Source organism: Sinocyclocheilus grahami, unplaced genomic scaffold, assembly GCF_001515645.1.
Source record: "Sinocyclocheilus grahami isolate Dianchi unplaced genomic scaffold, SAMN03320097.WGS_v1.1 scaffold456.1, whole genome shotgun sequence".
In the NCBI taxonomy this organism is placed as follows: Eukaryota; Metazoa; Chordata; class Actinopteri; order Cypriniformes; family Cyprinidae; genus Sinocyclocheilus; species Sinocyclocheilus grahami.
In genome coordinates, this window is record NW_015505635.1 from 866,841 (window position 1) to 890,985 (window position 24,145).

Here is a 24,145-nt window from a genome sequence, read left to right on the forward strand (position 1 = left end):
ATCTATATTTCTGTCTGTCTGTCTGTCTGTCTATCTATCATCTATCTGTCTGTCTCTGTCTGTCTGTCTATCTATCATTTGTTTGATATATTATTCTCTATATCTTTGTATCTATCGATCTGTCTATCTATCATCTGTCTGTCTGTCTGTCTATCATCTATCTGTCTGTCTGTCTGTCTATCTATCATCTGTCTGTCTGTCTGTCTATCTATCATCTATATTTCTGTCTGTCTGTCTATCTATCATCTATCTGTCTGTCTCTGTCTGTCTGTCTATCTATCATTTGTTTGATATATTATTCTCTATATCTTTGTATCTATCGTCTGTCTGTCTGTCTGTCTATCATCTATCTGTCTGTCTGTCTGTCTATCATCTCTCTGTCTGTCTGTCTATCTATCATCTATCTGTCTGTCTGTCTATATATCATCTATCTGTCTGTCTGTATATCATCTATCTGTCTGTCTGTCTATCTATCATCTGTCTGTCTGTCTGTCTATCTATCATCTGTCTGTCTGTCTGTCTATCTATCATCTATCTGTCTGTCTGTCTATCATCTATCTGTCTGTCTGTCTGTCTGTCTATCATCTGTCTGTCTGTCTGATCCACCGGTGGGCAGAAACCAGCTGTAATCTCTGCGTCTGATTGGCCGCGACTCGCGTCCAGGTGACCAGAGAGATTGTGGAGTTTGTCAGGGCAGCAGATTAGTTCCCGCTGTCAATCCCATTGAGCGGTCTCCTCTCACCTCTGATCCGACTGCAAATAGAAACGAGAAGTCCAGCCGCAGGGACTCCTGTGGCATCTGAGGTCTGTATTTGTGACTATTATATCTTCATACACACAGTCAGACCAAAATTTATTTAGACATCGTCAACATTTCTCACATTATATCACAGTTTATTTGCTATAGTTTAGAAAACGGTAATAAAATATGACAAGAACTCCGAGTTAAACTGTGTCAGAACAAATTCGTCTTGATAATGTCAGATAACTTTGATAGAAAGGTATGGAATGGATTACAATCAACCAAAAATTATTCAGCTGTTAAATTTATGTATACAATTAGATAAAACCAAGTTAGCTCAACCAATTACCAAGCAATGCTTGATTTTGTTCAGTCTGTGGTGTAAAAAGTTCGCATTAGCAATTAAAGACAAAAGACTTAAGTAAAACATGCTCAAGTCAAAGTGTCTGAATATTTTTTGATCTCAAATTTGACTGGTAGTCCACTGTATGAAGAATGTTTGGGTATATGTCACAGTTCACTTTATTTTGCTATCCTCACTTACATTTATGAACTATTGATGCATAAATTAAATTATTAAATGATCTCGTCTCTGTCGCCTCAAGGCTTGCATCAGTCATTATATGTTCATAAAGCGTCTCTTTAATTGATCGCCTCCAGAGCCAGGATGAAGTTTGTCATGTTCTCCAGAGAACCGTCCATCACCGTCAGTAAACTGTGAAAATATGATTATTTAAGGTTTTATGTTAAATGAGGTATAAATGAACTAGTATGATTTCTGAATTGAATGTTAGACTATAAATGAGTGATGATGGGCTGAAAGGACTCATGTTCTCTGGTTATATAGACACACACACACACACACATATATATATATGTCTGTATATTTTTTTTTTATTGTTTTAAGCATAAAAAATCTTTAAATTCATTATTTTATTTCCTATTTTATTGCAGCCATTTTTTTCCATTTAAAAGTACATTGCATGAAAACAATATCACATTTCATTTTAAAATGAGAAATAGTAAGACTTACCGAATACTGTAATGATGATACACAATATCATATCCATAATATGTTACTATGATTGTTTTGGTTTTATGGACGTCTCATCATGTCTGCATAATATGCTGTTCAGAATATCAACTTATTGATAAATACATTTATGAATCGAAAGTGAGAATTGAATATTATTCTATAATATTATTCTAAATCTATACAGTATTACATGTTTGTTTGTTTGTTTTGTGCTTTTATTCTTCTTACTTCATGCGCCATACAGCCAGTTCATTTGCAGATCTGTAAAGATCATAAAATGAAATATGGCAATCATTCAGTACCTGCTCTTAAGTACTGTATTACCATCTATTAAAGTCCTCTAGTGTCTTGTTTAGTGACCAGCAATCAAAGCTGCACTGAAATCATCATTTACACAGATGTACGTAAAGCGTCGTGAGCAGTTGGGTGTGAATCTCAAACAGTCTGTTGGCTTTCTCCCACAATGCTCACGGTGAGATGCAGTCTGTCACTGGACCAAATGAGACCATATACTCCTGTTTTATTCTTCACATTGCAGTTTTAAACAAGCATCCAGTATGCAGGACATATTTTATTGAGGTTTTCTTGACATCTGGCGACAGTCTGTGTGTTTCTACGTCTCATATTGATTAGTCATTTGAGGGAAGATTCAATATTGAGGGAATATAAACAATCATCATGTGCTGGATGAGAAGTATGTGGTTTCTGTTAAGTGATCCCATATTTTCGCCATGTGTAAATGTGTGTTTCTTGTGGTGTGTGTGTGTCTGTGTCTGTGCGTGAGTGTGCACAAGTGTGAGTGTACGTGTGTGTGTGTGTGTGTGTGTGTGTGTGATGTTATTGGCGCTGACAGTGTGAATGTGAGATTGTGCTGCATTCGTTCGAGGTGCGAGACCCTCGGCACTAGTGTTTGCGTGATTCATCTAATGAGCTTTGACGTGTTGTTGTTTGTTAAAAACAAATTTCCTTTCCTTTGTTTTTTTTAATGCGTGTGTGATGCAATATTCAAGGATTCAGGTTTCAAGTCCTCAGTCCGTTCTTTGTTCACACCATCTTCTGTCACTTTGTTGTTAAAAAGATTTTTTTCCGATTGCTTCCGCTTGTTTTTTTAATTCATTCACTTCACATTATCTAGTACTGGAGATGGTTATCATTGTTATGATCTTGCAATTAATCATTAATAATTCACCAATTAATATCAATAATAATATAAACATTAACCGTAATATTAATAATACAAATATTATTAATATTAGTAATATAGTATTCATAATGATGCATAAATTAAATTATTAAATGATCTCGTCTCTGTCGCCTCAAGGCTTGCATCAGTCATTATATGTTCATAAAGCGTCTCTTTAATTGATCGCCTCCAGAGCCAGGATGAAGTTTGTCATGTTCTCCAGAGAACCGTCCATCACCGTCAGTAAACTGTGAAAATATGATTATTTAAGGTTTTATGTTAAATGAGGTATAAATGAACTAGTATGATTTCTGAATTGAATGTTAGACTATAAATGAGTGATGATGGGCTGAAAGGACTCATGTTCTCTGGTTTTGGTGACTGTGTGTTCATACAGAGGCAGGTTCCCTCAGGCTCTCGTGATGGACTGAGTTTAATGCGTTCAGACAGTTTGTGTCCTGACCGGCAGCCGGCTCTGCTGTTGAACTGATTCTAGCACTGTTTCTGGGCAGAAATCACTCGTCTTTAGACATTTACAGTAGTTGCATTTACTATTTAGTGACTTGGCTTTTAGATAATTATCATGGTATAAGAACTTTAATTTATGTCAGATTTACATTCGGTTAGCAGATGTTTTATCCAAATCAATTCATCGTATGGAAACAGTAGCAGCAAACTGCAAAAATATCTTCATATTTTTTTAATAATTAGTGATATATATATATATATATATATTCTTGTTTTTAAAAATCTTCACATTTTAAATTTTCTAGTCCCTATTTTTTTGCCATTTAAAAGAATATTGAACTGCAATTGGCATTAAAAATGTAATCTTTTATAATCTAGCGTTTTTGCTTTCCTGAATAAGCATATGTGAGTGTACGTGTGTGTGTGTGTGTGTGTGTGTGTGTGATGTTATTGGCGCTGACAGTGTGAATGTGAGATTGTGCTGCATTCGTTCGAGGTGCGAGACCCTCGGCACTAGTGTTTGCGTGATTCATCTAATGAGCTTTGACGTGTTGTTGTTTGTTAAAAACAAATTTCCTTTCCTTTGTTTTTTTTAATGCGTGTGTGATGCAATATTCAAGGATTCAGGTTTCAAGTCCTCAGTCCGTTCTTTGTTCACACCATCTTCTGTCACTTTGTTGTTAAAAAGATTTTTTTCCGATTGCTTCCGCTTGTTTTTTTAATTCATTCACTTCACATTATCTAGTACTGGAGATGGTTATCATTGTTATGATCTTGCAATTAATCATTAATAATTCACCAATTAATATCAATAATAATATAAACATTAACCGTAATATTAATAATACAAATATTATTAATATTAGTAATATAGTATTCATAATTTTTTTACCCACATTTTCCCCTCTTGCAGGAAATTTACTGCTGTACCAAATTTTTAAAATTACTAAATGTGGAGTCCCATTTCTGTCACAAATCAGAATTTTCTCATTTTTTTAAATATAAAGATTTGAGTTTATATCTCACAATTCTGTTTATATTTTGGAATTCTGACTATTTTTTCCCACAATACTGAGTTTAAATCTCACAATTCTGAATTGTCTTCTTAAAATTGTGATTTTATATCTTGTAATTCTGTTTATATCTTGCACTTCTGTTTTTATATCTCAGAATTTTGAGAAACAAAGTCTGAATTGTGAGATTAAATGTCACAATTATCTTTTTTATATTTTTTTTTTCCATGGCGGTATTGGGCACACTATATATTTCCCTATATAGAACACTAACACTAGAAATTACAGTAACAAAATACACAAAATGACTGAAATATTCTGAAGCCTTTTGTATGGTTTCAGAAAATCCCATATGAATTTAATATGATTTTATGGTTTGTAATTTCAAAGGTAAATTTTTCATAAGCAAATTATACAAAATAGCCCTGGCTGTTTTATTTTTCTTCATCCATAATATATATTTTTTATATATATATATATATATATAGTTTTGTTGTAATGCGGGTCTCACTCTCGTCATGTCTCACTCTCGTCTCTTTCCATAAATCACAGCGGCACAAATATGATTACAATTGCTTTGGCTCTTTTTTTAAAGCAGTTGTCTGCTGTCTGCATTGGATTCTGGGATTCAGATTTGTAAAACGACTCGTGTGTGATATTTCAGCAGATAAAACCCTGCACTATTAGATCAGATGCATCTAAAATTAACTGTAATTTCTGTGTTTTTTCACAGGCAAACACCTCCACATTTTCTCGTGAAGTGTAAAAATGTAGTAACACTCTCTGTAGTAAATGTGGTTACCATGGTAAATCCTTGGCGAGGACGTTTTGCAGCGTTCTGAGAGAGGCAGAAGTGATTTTCTCAGCATGTTTGGCTGTATTTATGTCTCTGGCAGTCAGGTGACGGCTGCACATGTCATGTGTTTCCTCGGCTCTCATTATCTGCTCCTCGAGCACATGCGCCTCCACGAGAGACCGCCAACAATACTGCATCTGCTCCCAAAACACACACACGTAAAGCTTTACAGAGGATATTCTTGATCTCACAAAATCTGTTCAAGAGCATGTCCATGTCGCGTTTAACCCTAAAATAAAAAAAATTAAAAAGATAATATACAGGTGCATCTCAATAAATTACAATGTCATGGAAAAGTTCATTTATTTCAGTAATTCAACTCAAATTGTGAAACTCGTGTATTAAATAAATTCAGTGCACACAGACTGAAGTAGTTTAAGTCTTTGGTTCTTTTAATTGTGATGATTTTGGCTCACATTTAACAAAAACCCACCAATTCACTATCTCAACAAATTAGAATACTTCATAAGACCAATAAAAAAAACATTTTTAGTGAATTGTTGCGAAGACAATAAAGAAAAAAATGCCTTTTTACTGTATTATGTGCATTGTGGCAATTAAATAGTTTTTTTCTGGAAAAATGTATGATGTATATTTTGTAAATAGTGAGTATTTATGCGTCTTAATAGTAATTTCAATTTTGCTGATTTTAAGTAAATAAATTAGTTGCATTACATTAGAGAGAATCACCACTGGATGGAAAATGTGTTTAAATGTCATAAAAAATAATGACAGTGTAATATATATATATATATTATGCCATTTAAGTGCATTTATTATTTTATTATTATTATTATGTTATGTATTATTATTATTATGTAATTTTCTTTATGCAAAATGTGTTTTTTTTTCTTCTCTATATATATATTTACACGGTAACATTATTTACATGTATTGACATGTAAGCACATTTATTGTTATGTTAATATATTTATATTACATTATATGTATATATATATATATATATATATATATATATATATTAAAACAAATATATTTGTCCTGAAATTAGGAAATGAGAAAATTTTCTTTATGCAAAAATGCAAAATCATGTTCTTTTGATATATGTATATATATATAATATAGTGATATACATTATTATGTAATTTTCTTTATGCAAAATGTGTTTTTTTTTCTTCTCTATATATATATATATATTTACACGGTAACATTATTTACATGTATTGACATGTAAGCACATTTATTGTTATGTTAATATATTTATATTACATTATATGTATATATATATATATATATATATATATATATATATTAAAACAAATATATTTGTCCTGAAATTAGGAAATGAGAAAATTTTCTTTATGCAAAATATGTTTTTCATGTTCTTTTGATATATGTATATATATATAATATAGTGATATACATTATATATAATAGAGATATAACACAAATTTATTGGTCTCAAAATAAGCAGTCTTTAACTGTATTTATGTAAAACTTATTTTCTTTTGATTGTGTGCTAAAAATATGACCTGGCCATGTGTTGATGAGATTCATCCGTGTCCCAGGATGAAATGAAATTTTTTTCAGCGCTGTATTGCTGCTCTAATTCCCCGTTATTAAATTGTCTCGCTCCTCTCGGGTGTAAAGCAGGTCAGTTCTGTTATCTTGCCGGCACGTGCTGAGGAATGATTGACAGGTTTACTTGCCTGTAGCTCCGCCCACTCCCCTTGAATTCAGTGACACAGAAACGTGTGCAAGAAAAGCGCAGTGTGAAATAACTGCGAGGCTCAGAGCTGCAGACTCCCGCCGTTTGTCCTTGAACTGATATTCACACATTAACCAGTGTGTGTTCAGAATAGCAGACTCTATATACTAGTTCTGCAGTATGCGTGTTTGGACTTTCTGTATACATACAGTGAGATATTATAGTTCCCAAAATGTGCAGTTTACACTGTTTGGGTTAATGTATCCGACTTGACCTTCCGCTTCCTATGTGATGACTCAACTGGAAGTAATATAATGAATGATTTTTAACAAGTAGACTGCCATAAGACGTTTTTACAGAAAACTGCAAAAAAATTTAAAATGATCATATTTATTTGAATGAATCAGACATGCAACTTAATGAGGTCATGTGACAACATTGTTGCATACTGGTATTTTGCATGCTCTTTTTTTGCGCAGTAAGCATTCTAAACACTTGCTCGCCTATATAGACTGTTATTAGGTTTATCTTTTATTGTTTTATTAGCAAAGCCATTTTTTAAAATGATCTGCATTTGTCATTATGTCTCTTTTCTTCCTCTCCTCATTTCAGACGCTGCTTTTAAGAAGACCTACATAACTGAGGTGAAGCATCATTTATTATCTGTATATCAGTAATTTTGGTCATACAACTCCAGTGTTACTTAATGCAGTCTTTGAGAAGAGTTAAGCATTCAAGTGTTTGGAAAATGATTTTGATCTGAGGGTTCAGAAATTGAGATTTAAAGAAGTAATTCACCCAAAAATGAAAATTTGCTGAAAATGTGCTTAGGCCTTCCAAGATGTAGATGAGTTTGTTTCTTCATCAGATTTGTAGAAATGTAGCATTGCATCAGTGTCTCAGCAATGGATGCTCTGCAGTGAATGGGTGCCGTCAGAATGAGAGTCCACACAGCTGATAAAAACATCACAATAATCCACAAGTAATCCACAGCACTCCAGTCCATCAGTTAACATCTTCAGAAGACAAAAGCCGAAACAAGTCCATTATTAAGACGTTTATACTGTCATTTATGGCTAAAATAGTCCATAATCTATAATAACGCTTCCTCCAGTGAAAAAGTGGTCTGGTCTGAATCAGGAGAGAAATCTGCACAGATCAAGCACTGTTTACGAGCCAAAACAGCTCTAAACAAATATGTGGCTGGATTTTAATGTGAGAGACAACAGGAGATGGGCTTTTTCACTGGAGGAAGCGTTATTATGGATTATGGACTTTTTGGCCAGAAGTGGTTTGAAGTTGAAAACATCTTAATACTGGATGTGTTTCAGCTTTTGTCTTTTCCAGATGTTAACTGATGGACTGGAGTGGTGTGGATTACTTGTGGATTATTGTGATGTTTTTATCAGCTGTTTGGACTCTCATTCTGACGGCACCCATTCACTGCAGAGCATCCATTGCTGAGACACTGATGCAATGCTACATTTCATAAACAATAACTTAAACTAAAATTTCAGCAAATTTTCATTTTGGGATGAACTATTTATTTCAGGTTAATTGAAGTGTCAACTTTATCTCAAATGTTTCTCCTAAAACTCCTCAGGAGAAATAAAAATAGACACACATGAATCATATAGTATAGAGCTATAAGATGCATGTGGATAGCAGCTCAGATCATTTGGAGATCATCTTGGGAGATCAAATCTCTGTTTAATCTCTTTGCTGTCTAATTGAGACATATTAATGAGATCTCATTTGTGATTTTTCTTCTTCTCAGATGCCGTCGTCCTCGTGTCCCTCCAGCTCCGGGCTTGAAAAGAAGATCGGTCACAGGCGGGTCGATGCATCCGGTGAAACCACCTACAAGAAGGTGCATCTTCAGTCACACATCAGCTTCACAGTGTCTCGAGCTCAATTGCAATCTGGTCAAATTCAATCACAATTCCAGTCATCTTTTACTTCAGGCTGTTGACATATACAGTGTGCTCCAAAAGTGTTCACGTCGGACATCTGGGATTTTATTCTCATTTAATTCTGGAAATCATCAGACAGCTTTAGGATTTTAAAAACGACTTTTTGACATCATTGCATATTGCATATAAACGTACTACAGTATATATGATATAGCATGATTTATTGACAGCTAATGAGACATTAAAATTGCCAAGTCTAATGACTTTATACACAATAATTTCAGTAAATTAAAACATTACTGTGCATTGTCTGTTGACACAAAGGGAACCTAACATTTGAGTAATTATTGGTGGTAATCTAAAAATGCTCCAAATATTAGCTAATAAATTGGTTTATTATGAAGAAAAAACTTTTTTAAACCATTTTCACATGGTATTTGTAGATAATTATATATATATATGCAATTATATATTTTATCTAAATATGTATATTTTTTATATGAAAATGTTTTATATGAAAAGTATTTTTAATTGTATGTTAGCAAAATATTTTTTTAAATATATTTTTTAAATAAATATTTATTAAAATATATTTAAAAAGTAGAGTAAGGCATTCATATGTGTTTTATAAGTACTAATAAACAGCCAATATGCTAGTAATATGTATGTTAATAAGCAACTAGTTAATAGTGAGAATTGGTGAGAATAAAGTGGGTTACACTATATTTTAAGGTGTCCTTGTTACAGTGTAATTATACATTTAAGTTCTGAGTAATATTAATTAACTACATGTACTTACTATATGGTTAGGATTACGATTAAGGTTGGGCTTAGAGTTACTTGCATGTCATTATGGATAATTTATTGTTATTATAAACGTAAGTACATGTAACGTGTAGGACACCTTAAAATAAAGTGTTACCATATATATTACATTTTTACAAAGACTTTATATTTATAGTTTGCTGTGTGGTCCCGTGTATGCTGCTCTGCAGTCAGTGTATGTCAGGGATTGTTGGATGTGTCAGAAGTGTTGGTTGTCTCGTGTGTCGACAGACGACTTCGTCTGCCCTGAAAGGAGCCATTCAGCTGGGGATCGGCTACACTGTGGGTAACCTGAGCTCCAAACCCGAGCGCGACGTCCTCATGCAAGACTTCTACGTGGTGGAGAGCATTTTCTTCCCCAGGTCTGTAAGAGAGAGTTCTGCTGCACCAGAGAGTTAAATCCTTCTGTTCATATAGTCTCACTGCCATATCACTGTCTCTTTCTCGCTCTCTCTCTCTCTATCTCTCTCTCTCTCTCTCTATATATATATATATATATATATATATATATATATACACTACCAGTCATAAGTCTGGGATCAGAACGATTTTTTATTTTTTTTACAGGAGTTTCTTCTGCTCATCAAGGCTGCATTTATATGATCAAAAATACAGGAAAAGTTTAATAATGTGAAATGTTATTATGATGTAAAATAAAATTTTTCTATATTAATAAACATTAAAATCTAATTTATTGCTGTAATCAATTCTGTATTTTCAGCATCATTACTCCAGTCTTCAGTGTCGCATGATCTTCAGAAATCAGTATAATATGCTGATTTATTATCAGTGCTGGAAACGGTTGCTGCTTCATATTTTTTTGGAACCTTTGATACTTTTTTCAGGATTCTTTGATGAATAAAAAGTTAAAAAGAAGAGCATTTATTTAAAATAGAAATATTTTCTAACAATATACACTACAGTTCAAAAGTTTAGGGTCAGTACATTTTTATTCTCTCTTTTTTTTTTTGAAAGAAATTAAAACTTTTATTCAGCAAGGATGTGTTCAATTGTTAAGAAGTGATAGCAAAGATTTATATTGTTAGAAAAGATTTATATTTTGAATAAATGCTGTTCTTTTTAACTTTTTATTCATCAAAGAATCCTGAAAAAAGTATCGCAGTTTCCAAAAAAATATTTGGCAGCACAACTGTTGATAATTCTAATAATAAATCAGCATATTAGAATGATTTCTGAAGATCATGTGACACTTTATGCTGGAGTAATGATGCTGAAAATGCAGCTGCGCATCACAGAAATAAATTCTATTTTAAAGGATATTAAAATAGAAACCATTATTTTATATTGTAATAAAATTTTTAAAGATTATATATATATATATATATATATACAATAAACTTCAAATATATACATATGTACTGTATATTTTTTCTAATTATTAATTCTAATAATTTTATTCTTACAATCTACAAAGTCAATCCACTGCATAAAAAAAATGTGTTATTCAATTATTTTCCACTACAAATATCTAGACATTTATAAATCAAATTATTTATTTACAATGCTAATTTTAGGAAGATATTAAGTCTTACTTTCTAAAATAATTATCAAAATTAAGTGAGATTTTGCTGAAAACAAGAAAAAATATCTGCCATTGGGTCAGAAAATGTTTCTTTGTTTTCTCTTTGAATTAAGCTTATTTTTTGGACCTCACTGGCAGATTTTTTTTTTCTCCATAAAACCTTTTCAGAAATCTTAATATCACAAGTAAGTATTTTTAGATATTTGTACTAGACAAAAATACCAAGTGAGAAAAAAATACTGTCTATTTTATATTGTATCATTGATTCTTTTGATTGTTTATATTGTGTATTGATTTATTACATCATTTTCAATGCTTCACGGGCTGAGCAGCTAATTCACTTACAGTTTTTTTTTTCAACTGCTTACACACAAAATATTTACTTGTCACACAATTTCTGAAAGCTGACACTCAAACAGCAGAAGCACACACCAAATCTGCAAAACCATACACTAATACTCGGCCTTTGACTCTGTTTTCAGTTTCATAAAACACTTTTTGCAAAACACAACTCACAATTCTCTATGTAACACACACAAATCTAACAGGAATTGATATTAGGGCAAAGGTGTTTGCAAATGTTTGATTTTGAGATGTGTTTGTGATATTTTGAATGCAGTGCTTCAAGGCATTTTGCATTTTGCGTGTGCAATTCTTGGATTTGTGTGTAAAGTTTTAAAAATGTGTGTGAGCAGTTGAAAAAAAACTGTAAATAAAATATATATTACACTAGTATTGACATGATTTTTTAATGTCTTTGAAAAGAACTCTCTTCCACTCTGCAATAAAAAGTGTAATTTTGTGGAATATAAAATCATAAATCCTGTTGCTGATCAGTCAGATGATCCAGATTTGATGTGTGTGTCTCTCTCAGTGAAGGCAGTAATCTGACGCCGGCGCATCACTATCCAGACTTCAGGTTTAAAACATACGCTCCGGTGGCTTTCCGCTACTTCAGAGAGCTCTTCGGGATTCGACCGGACGACTATCTGGTGAGACACGCCACAAACACTGGCTCTCATTCACTAATAACTGTGTGTGTTATTTCATATATGTACGCACAGGAGGTCTTTAGTATTTTGAGATATTTTCTTGACATATTATCCCTCTACAAAAAAAACAATAAGATTTTTCCTTTGGCTTTTGAATTATTGCAGAAAATTAGTTCTGTGAGCCACAAAACTTTATGATCCTTACATGTTTTGTTCATCATTATAATATTCACGATTTTTCTGTATTGCTTCAGATCAAATATGCCAAAAAAGACTCTTGACTCTCCTGACTCACTTCTGTTTGTTTTGAGTGATGCTTTCTGAATGACTGCGTGTGTGTGTGTGTGTGTGTGTGTGTGTGTGTGTGTGTGTGTGTGTGTGTGTGTGTGTGTGTGTGTGTGTGTGTGTGTGTGTGTCTGTGTGTGTGTGTGTGTGTGTGTGTGTGTGTGTGTGTGTGTGTGTGTGTCTGTCTCTGTCTGTGTCTGTGTGTCTCTGTGTGTATCTGTTTCTGTGTGTCTTTGTGTCTCTGTGTGTCTGTGTCTCTGTGTCTGTGTCTGTGTGTGTGTGTGTGTGTGTGTGTGTCTCTGTGTGTCTCTGTGTCTGTGTGTGTCTCTGTGTCTCTGAGTGTACTTTCTTTCTTCTGTGGAACACAAGACGCTGTTTGTTTTTCATGCAATAAAAGTGGATGGTGATTCATATTAATAAAAGCTCCAAAAAGCATAAAAGTCTGACTCAGTGGAGAGCCGCATCATATCAGCGTATATCGATTATTCAGACGTCTCTCTGACGTCTCTGTGTTTGTTGCAGTATTCTCTCTGTAATGAGCCCTTGATCGAGCTCTCAAACCCCGGTGCCAGCGGCTCCATTTTCTACGTCACTCGAGACGATGAATTCATCCTGAAGACCGTCATGCACAAAGAGGCTGAGTTCCTGCAGAAGCTGCTTCCAGGATACTACATGGTGAGCCAGCAGCTCGTCCTCAGTCCAGTTCAGCTTCATCACACAAACAGTAGTGTGCATGATCACAGGATAAAAGAGTAGGACAAAGCTGGCTGGTTAAATATTTCTGCAGAAATGTCAAAGTATGCATCTTACATAAAAGCATTAACATTTTAGGCCAACCCTTTTTAAATGTTTAAAAATGTATGTGATGTGAAGCTGTTGCAGCATTAAGAGTAAGTGAAGTAATGAAGTTTAAGGTAATGCATTTGTGTTCATTCAAACACAGAGTCTGTGGTCAAGACACAAATTTAGTTTATTTAAAAAAAAATCACATGTGCCATATTTACAATTTTCAAACAGTGTTATTGTTGTATAATATACGATTATAGTTTTTAATGTTATTTTTATATTTAATTTTTCATTTTAATTTAAGTTAATGTTATAGTAATTTACTTTTTTATGTCTACATGGTTTTTCATCAAGTGAATTAGTTATTTTTAGTGCTGTTGATTAATCGCATCCAAAATAAAAGTTTTTGTTTACATAATATATGTATGTGTAGTGTGCATATTTATTATGTATATATAAATACACACACATACAGTATATATTTTGGAAATATTTACATGCATATACATTTATATATTTATATTCTTATATTTTATATTATATATAAAGATATTTAATATATAAACAACATATTTTTCTTAAATATATACATGCATGTGTTTGTATTTATAGACACAATAAATATACACAGTACACACAGATATATTATGTAAACAAAAACTTTTCGCGATTAATCGTTTGACAGCGCTAGTTATTTTTAGTTATTTATCTGTAACTTAAACAAAATGAGAAATGTTTCCTTGGCAACTAGCTAAAATAACATTTCTGCTGTTTATTTTTATTTAATTTGTTTTTATTTCAAGTAATGAAAATGTTTTTTTAAGGTTCTAGATTTAAAAATGCCTCATTTTGCATCATTCAACAGATGAAAATATTAAAAATCTAGATTAACAAATAATAAACACTAACTATATGATATGAAAATGGAAATTCTAAAAAAAATTAATGAAACTTTAAAAATAAAGCTAGATAAAGAGAGTTAAGGCACAGTTGCTTTAAGGATTGAAATAAAAAATTTAAATGCCACAAATTAGTGCTTAATTTGTGCTCAAAATTAACCTTAAAAATGCTAAATAATAAGCATAATTAGGGATAGTAAAGATTAACTTCCAAAAGTACAAACATAAAATAACATTTGAAAAAAATACTGTATATACATTGTGTGTATATATATATATATATATATACACAGTTTGTGATGTTGAAAAGATTAAATATAATTTAAATTGTAATTGTTAAATACAGTTTATCTCATTTTAATTTTTTTTTTAAGTCAAGTCATAATTTTGATGTGATATGAAACTGTTTTGATCTGTTTGCTATTTGCGAAGGTGATTACTCTTTATTATTTTTCACAGTGTGATATTGATGTGTTGTATTAAAATTAGTTAGGGTTAGTTTGGCCCGCAAACATCATAATAATAAATAATTAAAATGGTAGTATATGCAACCCTCAACAGTTTCAAAACAAAAACATATGATATGTATGTCCATATTTTTTGATCCATAGGTAATAACAAGCGAGATGTTTGACGACTGAACTAGGAAATCTTTCTGGTTTATATTTCAGAAATCAGGTCGCATCATTATTATGCCACAGCCCTTTTTCTCTGTTTTCTCTGGTCATGTAGCAGCGATTTCAATCATTTTTCCCAGGTTTTCTGACTCTTTAACTGAGGCTCATCTGTGCTGTTCATCCCTCAGAACCTGAACCAGAATCCCCGCACGCTGCTGCCCAAGTTCTTCGGCTTGTACTGCGTTCAGTCCGGAGGGAAGAACATCCGTATCGTGGTGATGAATAACATCCTGCCGCGCATCGTTCGCATGCACCTCAAGTTCGACCTGAAGGGCTCCACGTACAAGCGCCGCGCGTCCAAGAAAGAGCGCGAGAAGTCCAAGCCCACCTTTAAAGACCTGGACTTCATGCAGGACGTTCAGGACGGACTCCTGCTGGATGTGGACACGTATAACGCGCTGCTGAAGACGCTCCAGAGAGACTGTCTGGTGAGAGAGACCGGCTTGATCTCGCCAAAATCATCCAGTTGTGATTTTTTCGATAAAAATTGTGATTGTGATTAAAAACGAAAACTCCAGGTTTGCTTGTTTGTTGGGCTACACAATTTTGGGTCAACATTTTGTAATTTTATTATAATAATTATAATAATAATAACAATAACAATATAAATTATTATTATTAACACATATTATTATTATTATTTTATTATTATTATTATTATTGCAACTAAATAAAAATATGAATTGCTAAATAAAAACAAAATAACAAATATTACTATTGTAATATTTCACTGTAAAATAGAAAAAGCAAGTATTTAAGAAAATTAATGCAATAAAAAAATGTTTTACATTTATAAAAACTCAAACTGTGTGACTTTTAAGACTATTCATTAGGTAAATCTGGACATTCATTTATTTAAATGTAATTAATTAAAACAAATTTTTTTTTTTGTATTTCAAAATTTGCAACTCTGATTTAACATGCAATTAAAAACAAAAATTCCAGTTTTGTTTTTCTTGGTTGTAGGGCTACAACATGTATTATTATCATTGTTGTTGTTATTGTTATTGTTATTATTATTATTGCTACTAAATAATGATATAAAAATTGCTAAATAAAAACAAAATAAATATTAGTATTTATATAAATAGTAAAATAAATAGAAAACATTTTAGTATTTAAGAATTTTTTTTTTATAATAATATTTCATTATTATTATTATTATTAAAAAATTGCCATTGTGATTTAAAATATGTAAAAAAAACAAAAAAAACAAACGTTTTTTTAAATCCAGGTTTGCATGTCTGTAGGACTATATGATTTGGCCAAAATTTTGTTTATATAACCATATGACTATATATTATTAATAATAATAATAATTATTATTATTATTATTGCTAAATAAAAATAATAAAAACAAAATAAAAATATTACTATTGTAACATTTCACTGTAAAACAGAAAAAAATCAAGTATTTAATAATGATAATTGTATTTTTTTATTATTATTATTTATCTTAGTCACATTTAGATTTTATTTCGATTAACCGTGCAGTCCTAGCTGGGTTAGTGCAGATCTAAAGTGTGCTGTGTGTGTGCAGGTGTTGGAGAGTTTTAAGATCATGGACTACAGTCTGCTGCTGGGGGTTCATAATCTGGAGCAGGCGGAGCGCGAGCAGCAGATGGAGGGATCTCAGAGCAGCAGCGATGAGAAGAGACCGGCCGCGCAGCGAGCGCTTTACTCCAGCGCCATGGAGTCCATTCAGGGAGGAGCGGCATGCAGCGGCTCCATAGACACCGACGACACGTGCGTGCCTCTCATTTAAAGGCTCATGAAACCCCAGACTACTTTTTCTGAGTTTGTGTTGCACATCATAGAAGACAACGTTAGCATCCCATAATTTTAACAGTTGGAGAAAACTGGTTAATTTTAGGCTTTTTTGTGCTATTTTCATCCTCCGGGTTTAAAATCTACATTGTGTTGACGTCACAATTTGTGACGTGACAGTGGACTAATAGTACATCGATGACGCGTCGGTGTCTATTAAAGTATTCATGAGACTGCGTATTCTTATCCTATGAGAAGACGCTTCGCTTAATTATTCAGAACAGCATGTGTTGATTTGCTATGACAGGCGCTTCAGACAGTGAGATCGTGTATGTTACCTGAGAGAAGCGTTCATGGATCAGAGGAGAGTGTTTGTTTTTGCTTTGTAATAAGAGTTCGGCACAAACGTGATTCATTCACTTAGTGAGTGTAACTGTTTTTACAGCTCCGTGACTCAACTCGTCAAAAGGCTTATATAACACCGCAGAATAAGATTCTCTGCTCTCTCTGCAGGATGGGTGGCATTCCTGCTGTCAGCGGCACAGGAGAGAGACTCCTGCTCTTCATCGGCATCATAGACATCCTGCAGTCCTACAGGTCACACTCATGATAATGAAATAACATCAGTTCATTCGTGAAGCACATGTCAGATCTGCTCTGTTCTCTGAATCAGAGAAATCCTGATTTGCAAGTCACGTGATTCATCACCCACAAAAATGCCCACATTTATTAATTTATTTTTATTATTTTATTATTATTTTTTAGGAGTGATTTAAGTCATTGCCGTATGAGTATCAAACCTGCTTAAGATTTAACATTTAAATTACCTTTTAAATTGATGTTTATATTTATTTTAAAAGTATATTTATATAGTATTTATGTACAATTTTGATTTAACATTTTTTAAATATATTTTGATATCTGAAAATATTATATTGTTAAATTAATTATGAAACTATAATACTTGTTTATGTATTTATTTGTTTATTTGACAAATTGGGGTGATATTTGTTTTAAGCCAATTTAAGCCTTTTTTAAATTGTGTTTCATGGCGCAGGTGGTTGGAATTAATAAAATAAAATAATTATTAAACTATAAATGTAAAAAAAAAAATCTTACCTTTGCAGACTCTGAATTAAGTAAATCTGGCCCTTTGTTTTTATTTTATTTATTTAGTTATTGGCAAAATTGTGGCAATATTTTGAATTGTATTTTATATTTCACACAGTGCTTGTGCCTTGTAGTTGTTATTAAAATTATTTATTAAATTTAGATCAATTGTTAAGCTATACATAATTTTTTTAGCTGTCTACCTTTTAAGACTCATAATTATGTAAATCTGACCATTATTTATATATGTATTTAGTTATATATGTATTTATTTATTTATTTTATTTTGTCCTAAATTAAATAAATAAAAAAATATTGTATGAAAGTGAGTATTTAAATAAATAAATTAATTTATTTAATATTGATTGATATGTAAAAATATTCAATTTTATTTTATTTTGGGCCCTTATTAAATTGTGTTTTCTGTTGCACACGGTGCAGGTGGCCTGTAGTTTTGCGCGTGTGTATTTTCTCTCCTGCTGCTCTCTGATTCTCCGTTAGTGTGTGTTTGTGCTCTTTTGCTCGAGAGTCACGCCAGTGAACCTCGTACAGATGATGAAGCGCATGGCTTTATAATCTTCACTAGCGTTTGGGGTTGTTTTATGCTCTTATGTAACGGTTTTTATAAGACTGCATTGAGTTCTCCATCAGGACACTCAGCAGAGAAGTGAAGCTGATGTTTGTGTTTTTCTGCAGACTCACAAAGAAGCTGGAACACACGTGGAAGGCTCTGGTGCACGACGGAGTGAGAAACTCTCACAAATACATCATCATCATCATCTTCATCATCTTGACCGTTATAATGCATCATAACCCATGCGTCTGCCATCTCAGAGCATTAATACACATCACGTCTGATACTGTACATCTACAGTATAAACACACACTGATTCATGACCCTCCTTCCCCAATAAAACTTACTAATTTAAATCTCAAATATTATTATTATTATTATTATTTTTAAAAATAATTATTAAATAATAAATTCTTTATTAATTTTCATAATTGTGCCAATATTTGTTTTAACATAATTAGGCATAATATAATTTTAAAATTGTGTTTTATGGCGCAGGTGCCCTGCCCTGTAGTTAATATTGTTGTTAAAATAATTATTAAACTATAAATTTGTAGTTTAGAAAATGTAACATTTAACAAAAATTTAACAACTACCTACCTTTTAAGAATCTTAAGAAGAAATAATTTAAGATTTTATTTAATTTGTATTGTTTTTATTGCCAGAATTGTGGCAATATTTTGAATTGTGTTTTACGTTGCATATGGTGCTTGTGTGTTTTTAAAATGTATTTAATTTAAAATAATTAAGGTATACATTTATTTAAAAAAGTAAAGCTGCACTTTTAAGACTGTTAGGTAAATTACCTAAAAATTAGGTAAATGTGGACATACTTTATTTATTTATTTGTTGACTTTGTTGCAGTGTTTTTATTTTATTTCATATTTTATTTTGGGCCCTTTAGAAATTATTTTATATATTGCATATGGTGCAGGTGCTGTGTAGTTTTTGGGGTGAAATATTGTCATAAACACACATCATCTCTGATGTATCAACACCAGATGTGAGGCACAGTTATTTGTGAAGGTGAATACTGAATTTGCCCCAGTAGAGTAATTTCACCCTGTGGCCTCCTTTATTAATGCGCGCGTGCGTGTGTGTGTGAGAGTGTGAGGGTGTGTGTGTGTGAGGGTGTGTGTGTGTGTGTGTGTGTGTGTACTGGTTTATATATCCTGGTGGGGACTTAAACCTGACTACACACAGACTAATGGGGACTCGTGTCACCGTGTCACCCTAAATTGTGGTCCCCACGGGTACAAGTGAGTGTCTGTGTCTGTGTCTGTGTGTCTGTATTATTTTATATATTGCATATGGTGCAGGTGCTGTGTAGTTTTTGGGGTGAAATATTGTCATAAACACACATCATCTCTGATGTATCAACACCAGATGTGAGGCACAGTTATTTGTGAAGGTGAATACTGAATTTGCCCCAGTAGAGTAATTTCACCCTGTGGCCTCCTTTATTAATGCGCGCGTGCGTGTGTGTGTGTGAGGGTGTGTGTGTGTGTGTGAGGGTGTACTGGTTTATATATCCTGGTGGGGACTTAAACCTGACTACACACAGACTAATGGGGACTCGTGTCACGGTGGGGACCTAAATTGTGGTCCCCACGGGTACAAGTGAGTGTCTGTGTCTGTGTCTGTGTGTCTGTCTGTGTCTGTGTCTGTGTCTGTGTGTCTGTGTGTGTTGAGGAGATTGACTGAGACAGTGGACAGACTTTGATAAGGATCACTTGTGTTTGGTTTCACTGTAGATAATGTGAGTGTAAGTCTGAGAGAACATCTCTTTCCATTCGCTTTCCAACTTCTGTTTCTCTCTACTTCAGTTCCAGTCTGTGCTTTTCTCCCCAAACACTCCCACATGTTCCCATCAAACACTGTTCCTGTAAGACACGCTGGATTCTTCCTGCAGGCGGTGTTTGACAGATCTGAAGGATTTTGTTTTGTCTTATTAGGCACATTTGTACACTTGAAAGCAGATTTGTGTAAATCAAATTGACTACTGCTATTTCTATAAATGTGAATTTCATAGAAACATGTTCAGGTCGTATTTCACCCTAAAATAAACACATTACGTCGAAGTATAATTATACAAACAGTAAATGAAGTCTTTTTTTAGAATTTTCATGATAAAGAGAATTAGAATAATTCATTTTCTCCTAAATTTCTAATTATCATATGGATGTTTTACTTTTGAGTTTTACTTGTTCTCAATGATGATTCTTATTGGATTCTCATTATTGTAATACAGTATTTGTATGGTACAATTTAATATAAAAAGTAAAATATTACTATAATATAATGATTTTTTAATCAGGATAAATGAAATGCAGTATAACAAATACTACTATGATATAAACAGAAATACTATATATATATATATATATATATATATATATGCAATACAATAATAGTTAAATCATATATAATATTATATATAAATATATAGTTTATATTTTGAAAAAAAAAACTTGCTACGTGTGCTGCATTAAGCTAACTGAGACTTGTTATAGCACTTGCATATCATTGCTCTTTTGTTGATTTTGATTGCTTCCAATTATTTTTTGGATAAAAGCGTCTGCTAAATGATTAAATGTAAATATAGTTTATCTATAATATTTTTTGTTCTTTTGCGTTAAGCAGTGACATTTAAAAAAAAAAAAAAGTATAATGTGCTTAACTGTCATGAAAATAGTATCAGAAGTCAAAAAATCTAAAATTAGACTCTATTTAGGCAAAATATGCTAAATATAATAATGTGCCTCTTCTGCAGCGATTCGAATGATAATTTGCTCCTCAATAATGACATTGAGAAACTTTAATAGACATTAAAGTATATATAAATACTTCAAATAGGAGTTTTATTGTTATTTAGACCCATTTTGCCTGATCAATATATACTCGTATTTCTCTCAGGACACTGTTTCCGTCCACCGACCGAACTTCTACGCTGACCGCTTCTTCAGGTTCATGAGCAGCACTGTGTTCAAGAAAAGCACTTGTGAGTGCCTCACAGAACGACTGTAGTGATAAAGAGCTGAAGGAGACGCTGTAATCTAACAGAAGTCTGATTCTGGTTTGTCCAGCACTGAAGGCTTCTCCAGCTAAGAAGGGCCGTGCGGTGCTGACCGTGCCCAAACTCAGTGGCCCCGGAGCGGCCTGGTCAGCCTGCCAGCTTCCCTCAGAGAGAGACGAGAACATCTATGATCTGAGAGGAGCGCGCAGCTTCCCCGTGCTGGAAAACCATGGTGATCATCCTACTTTATGTGCATGCTTTTGATAAGTAGTGTTTTGCATAGAAGCCAGTTTGCACCAGGGAATAAAAATCAAAAAGGCAATTGTGACTTTTTGTCTCACAATTCTGACATTTTTTTCTCTGAATTCAGAGATTATATATTGCAATTGTGAGTTTATAGCTCACATTTATTACTTTATTCTCTGAATTCAGAGAATACAGTAATAAATGTGAGCTAAAAACTCAGCATTGCGAGATATAATCTGAATTCGGAGAAAAAAGTAATAAATGTGAGCTAAAAACTCAGCATTGCGAGATATAATCTGAATTCGGAGAAAAAAGTAATAAATGTGAGCTAAAAACTCAGCATTGCGAGATATAATCTGAATTCGGAGAAAAAAGTAATAAATGTGAGCTAAAAACTCAGCATTGCGAGATATAATCTGAATTCGGAGAAAAAAGTAATAAATGTGAGCTAAAAACTCAGCATTGCGAGATATAATCTGAATTCGGAGAAAAAAGTAATAAATGTGAGCTAAAAACTCAGCATTGCGAGATATAATCTGAATTCGGAGAAAAAAGTAATAAATGTGAGCTAAAAACTCAGCATTGCGAGATATAATCTGAATTCGGAGAAAAAAGTAATAAATGTGAGCTAAAAACTCAGCATTGCGAGATATAATCTGAATTCGGAGAAAAAAGTAATAAATGTGAGCTAAAAACTCAGCATTGCGAGATATAATCTGAATTCGGAGAAAAAAGTAATAAATGTGAGCTAAAAACTCAGCATTGCGAGATATAATCTGAATTCGGAGAAAAAAGTAATAAATGTGAGCTAAAAACTCAGCATTGCGAGATATAATCTGAATTCGGAGAAAAAAGTAATAAATGTGAGCTAAAAACTCAGCATTGCGAGATATAATCTGAATTCGGAGAAAAAAGTAATAAATGTGAGCTAAAAACTCAGCATTGCGAGATATAATCTGAATTCGGAGAAAAAAGTAATAAATGTGAGCTAAAAACTCAGCATTGCGAGATATAATCTGAATTCGGAGAAAAAAGTAATAAATGTGAGCTAAAAACTCAGCATTGCGAGATATAATCTGAATTCGGAGAAAAAAGTAATAAATGTGAGCTAAAAACTCAGCATTGCGAGATATAATCTGAATTCGGAGAAAAAAGTAATAAATGTGAGCTAAAAACTCAGCATTGCGAGATATAATCTGAATTCGGAGAAAAAAGTAATAAATGTGAGCTAAAAACTCAGCATTGCGAGATATAATCTGAATTCGGAGAAAAAAGTAATAAATGTGAGCTAAAAACTCAGCATTGCGAGATATAATCTGAATTCGGAGAAAAAAGTAATAAATGTGAGCTAAAAACTCAGCATTGCGAGATATAATCTGAATTCGGAGAAAAAAGTAATAAATGTGAGCTAAAAACTCAGCATTGCGAGATATAATCTCTGAATTCAGAGATTATATCTCGCAATTCTGAGTTTATAGCTCACATTTATTACTTTTTTCTCCGAATTCAGATTATATCTCGCAATCCTGAGTTTATAGCTCACATTTATTACTTTTTTCTCCGAATTCAGAGATTATATCTCGCAATCCTGAGTTTATAGCTCACATTTATTACTTTTTTCTCTGAATTCTTCCGTCATCATTTACTCATCCTCCACTTGTTCCAGACCTGAATGAGGATCTTTCTTCTGTTGAGCACAAAAGACCAAACAGTTTTTGCTTATTTATTGTCTCAGGTCTGCAGTCCTGCACTCCTCCATCGTTCGAGGAAGCGACCACGGCGTCTGTGTCCACAACTCTGTCCTCCAACACCTCCATATCAATCCCAGAACGCTCTCCGTCAGACACCACAGAGCAGCCGCGCTACAGGTCAACATAAATCACCTCGTTTACAGAGATGACTTCATATTCAGTCACGAAATAAGAAGCAACAGTAACACTTCACTTGAAGCCTTTATGTATAATGCATTATAAAGGCATTCATAATGTAACCTATAATGCATTATATATTCTCATAAATAATTGTAACCAAAGTTAAAATGCATTATAATATTTTCAGATTCCTTATTGCTTCTGAAGCTGTTTTACTGCATTATACTGTGCTTTCTAAAGGTGTAACAATGAATAGATAAGTATTATATTATAATTGTAGTAGTAATTATTCATAAGATCATACAATGCAATTATGAGGCATAATTAATGCAGTAAAAATAATATATAAAGGTTTCAACAACATCGACAAGGCTGCTTATTTTCTGACCACCTGGATATGAATATCTTTGAATATATTTTTGTTCTCTTTTGTTTTCACAGAAGACGCACATGGTCTCTGAAAGACGTCGAGGGACGGTGAGCTTCATTGGCATGACTGTATTTTTGTTTACAAACCATATTGAACTGTGACTTTACATGCTCACATCAGCTAGTTTATCAACTCGGTATTTAAATCAAGATATATTAACTATATGACCTAAGATGTTCAGACAATTCATCAAAATTAACTTTTTTTTATTTAATTAAATATTAAATATTAATTTATTAATTAA

General features: G+C 32.8%; 1 protein-coding gene across 3 annotated transcripts in view; it reads left to right on the top strand.

The window, feature by feature from the left end:
• The window catches only part of LOC107552702 (phosphatidylinositol 4-phosphate 5-kinase type-1 gamma-like), a 50,040-nt gene that overhangs the window by 8,493 nt on the left and 17,402 nt on the right, over positions 1-24,145 (top strand). For 2 of the 3 annotated variants that reach the window (XM_016234655.1, XM_016234656.1), the window contains exons 2-14: positions 7,580-7,611; positions 8,745-8,837; positions 9,937-10,067; positions 12,123-12,240; positions 13,048-13,200; positions 15,016-15,315; positions 16,428-16,633; positions 17,168-17,251; positions 18,461-18,509; positions 21,255-21,339; positions 21,425-21,586; positions 23,336-23,468; positions 23,913-23,948. In XM_016234655.1, coding sequence (XP_016090141.1) covers positions 7,580-7,611; positions 8,745-8,837; positions 9,937-10,067; positions 12,123-12,240; positions 13,048-13,200; positions 15,016-15,315; positions 16,428-16,633; positions 17,168-17,251; positions 18,461-18,509; positions 21,255-21,339; positions 21,425-21,586; positions 23,336-23,468; positions 23,913-23,948 — 1,582 coding nt within the window. Of the gene's footprint in view, positions 1-723; positions 805-7,579; positions 7,612-8,744; positions 8,838-9,936; positions 10,068-12,122; positions 12,241-13,047; positions 13,201-15,015; positions 15,316-16,427; positions 16,634-17,167; positions 17,252-18,460; positions 18,510-21,254; positions 21,340-21,424; positions 21,587-23,335; positions 23,469-23,912; positions 23,949-24,145 lie in introns of those variants that run through there. The other variant, XM_016234657.1, reaches the window with a different exon arrangement.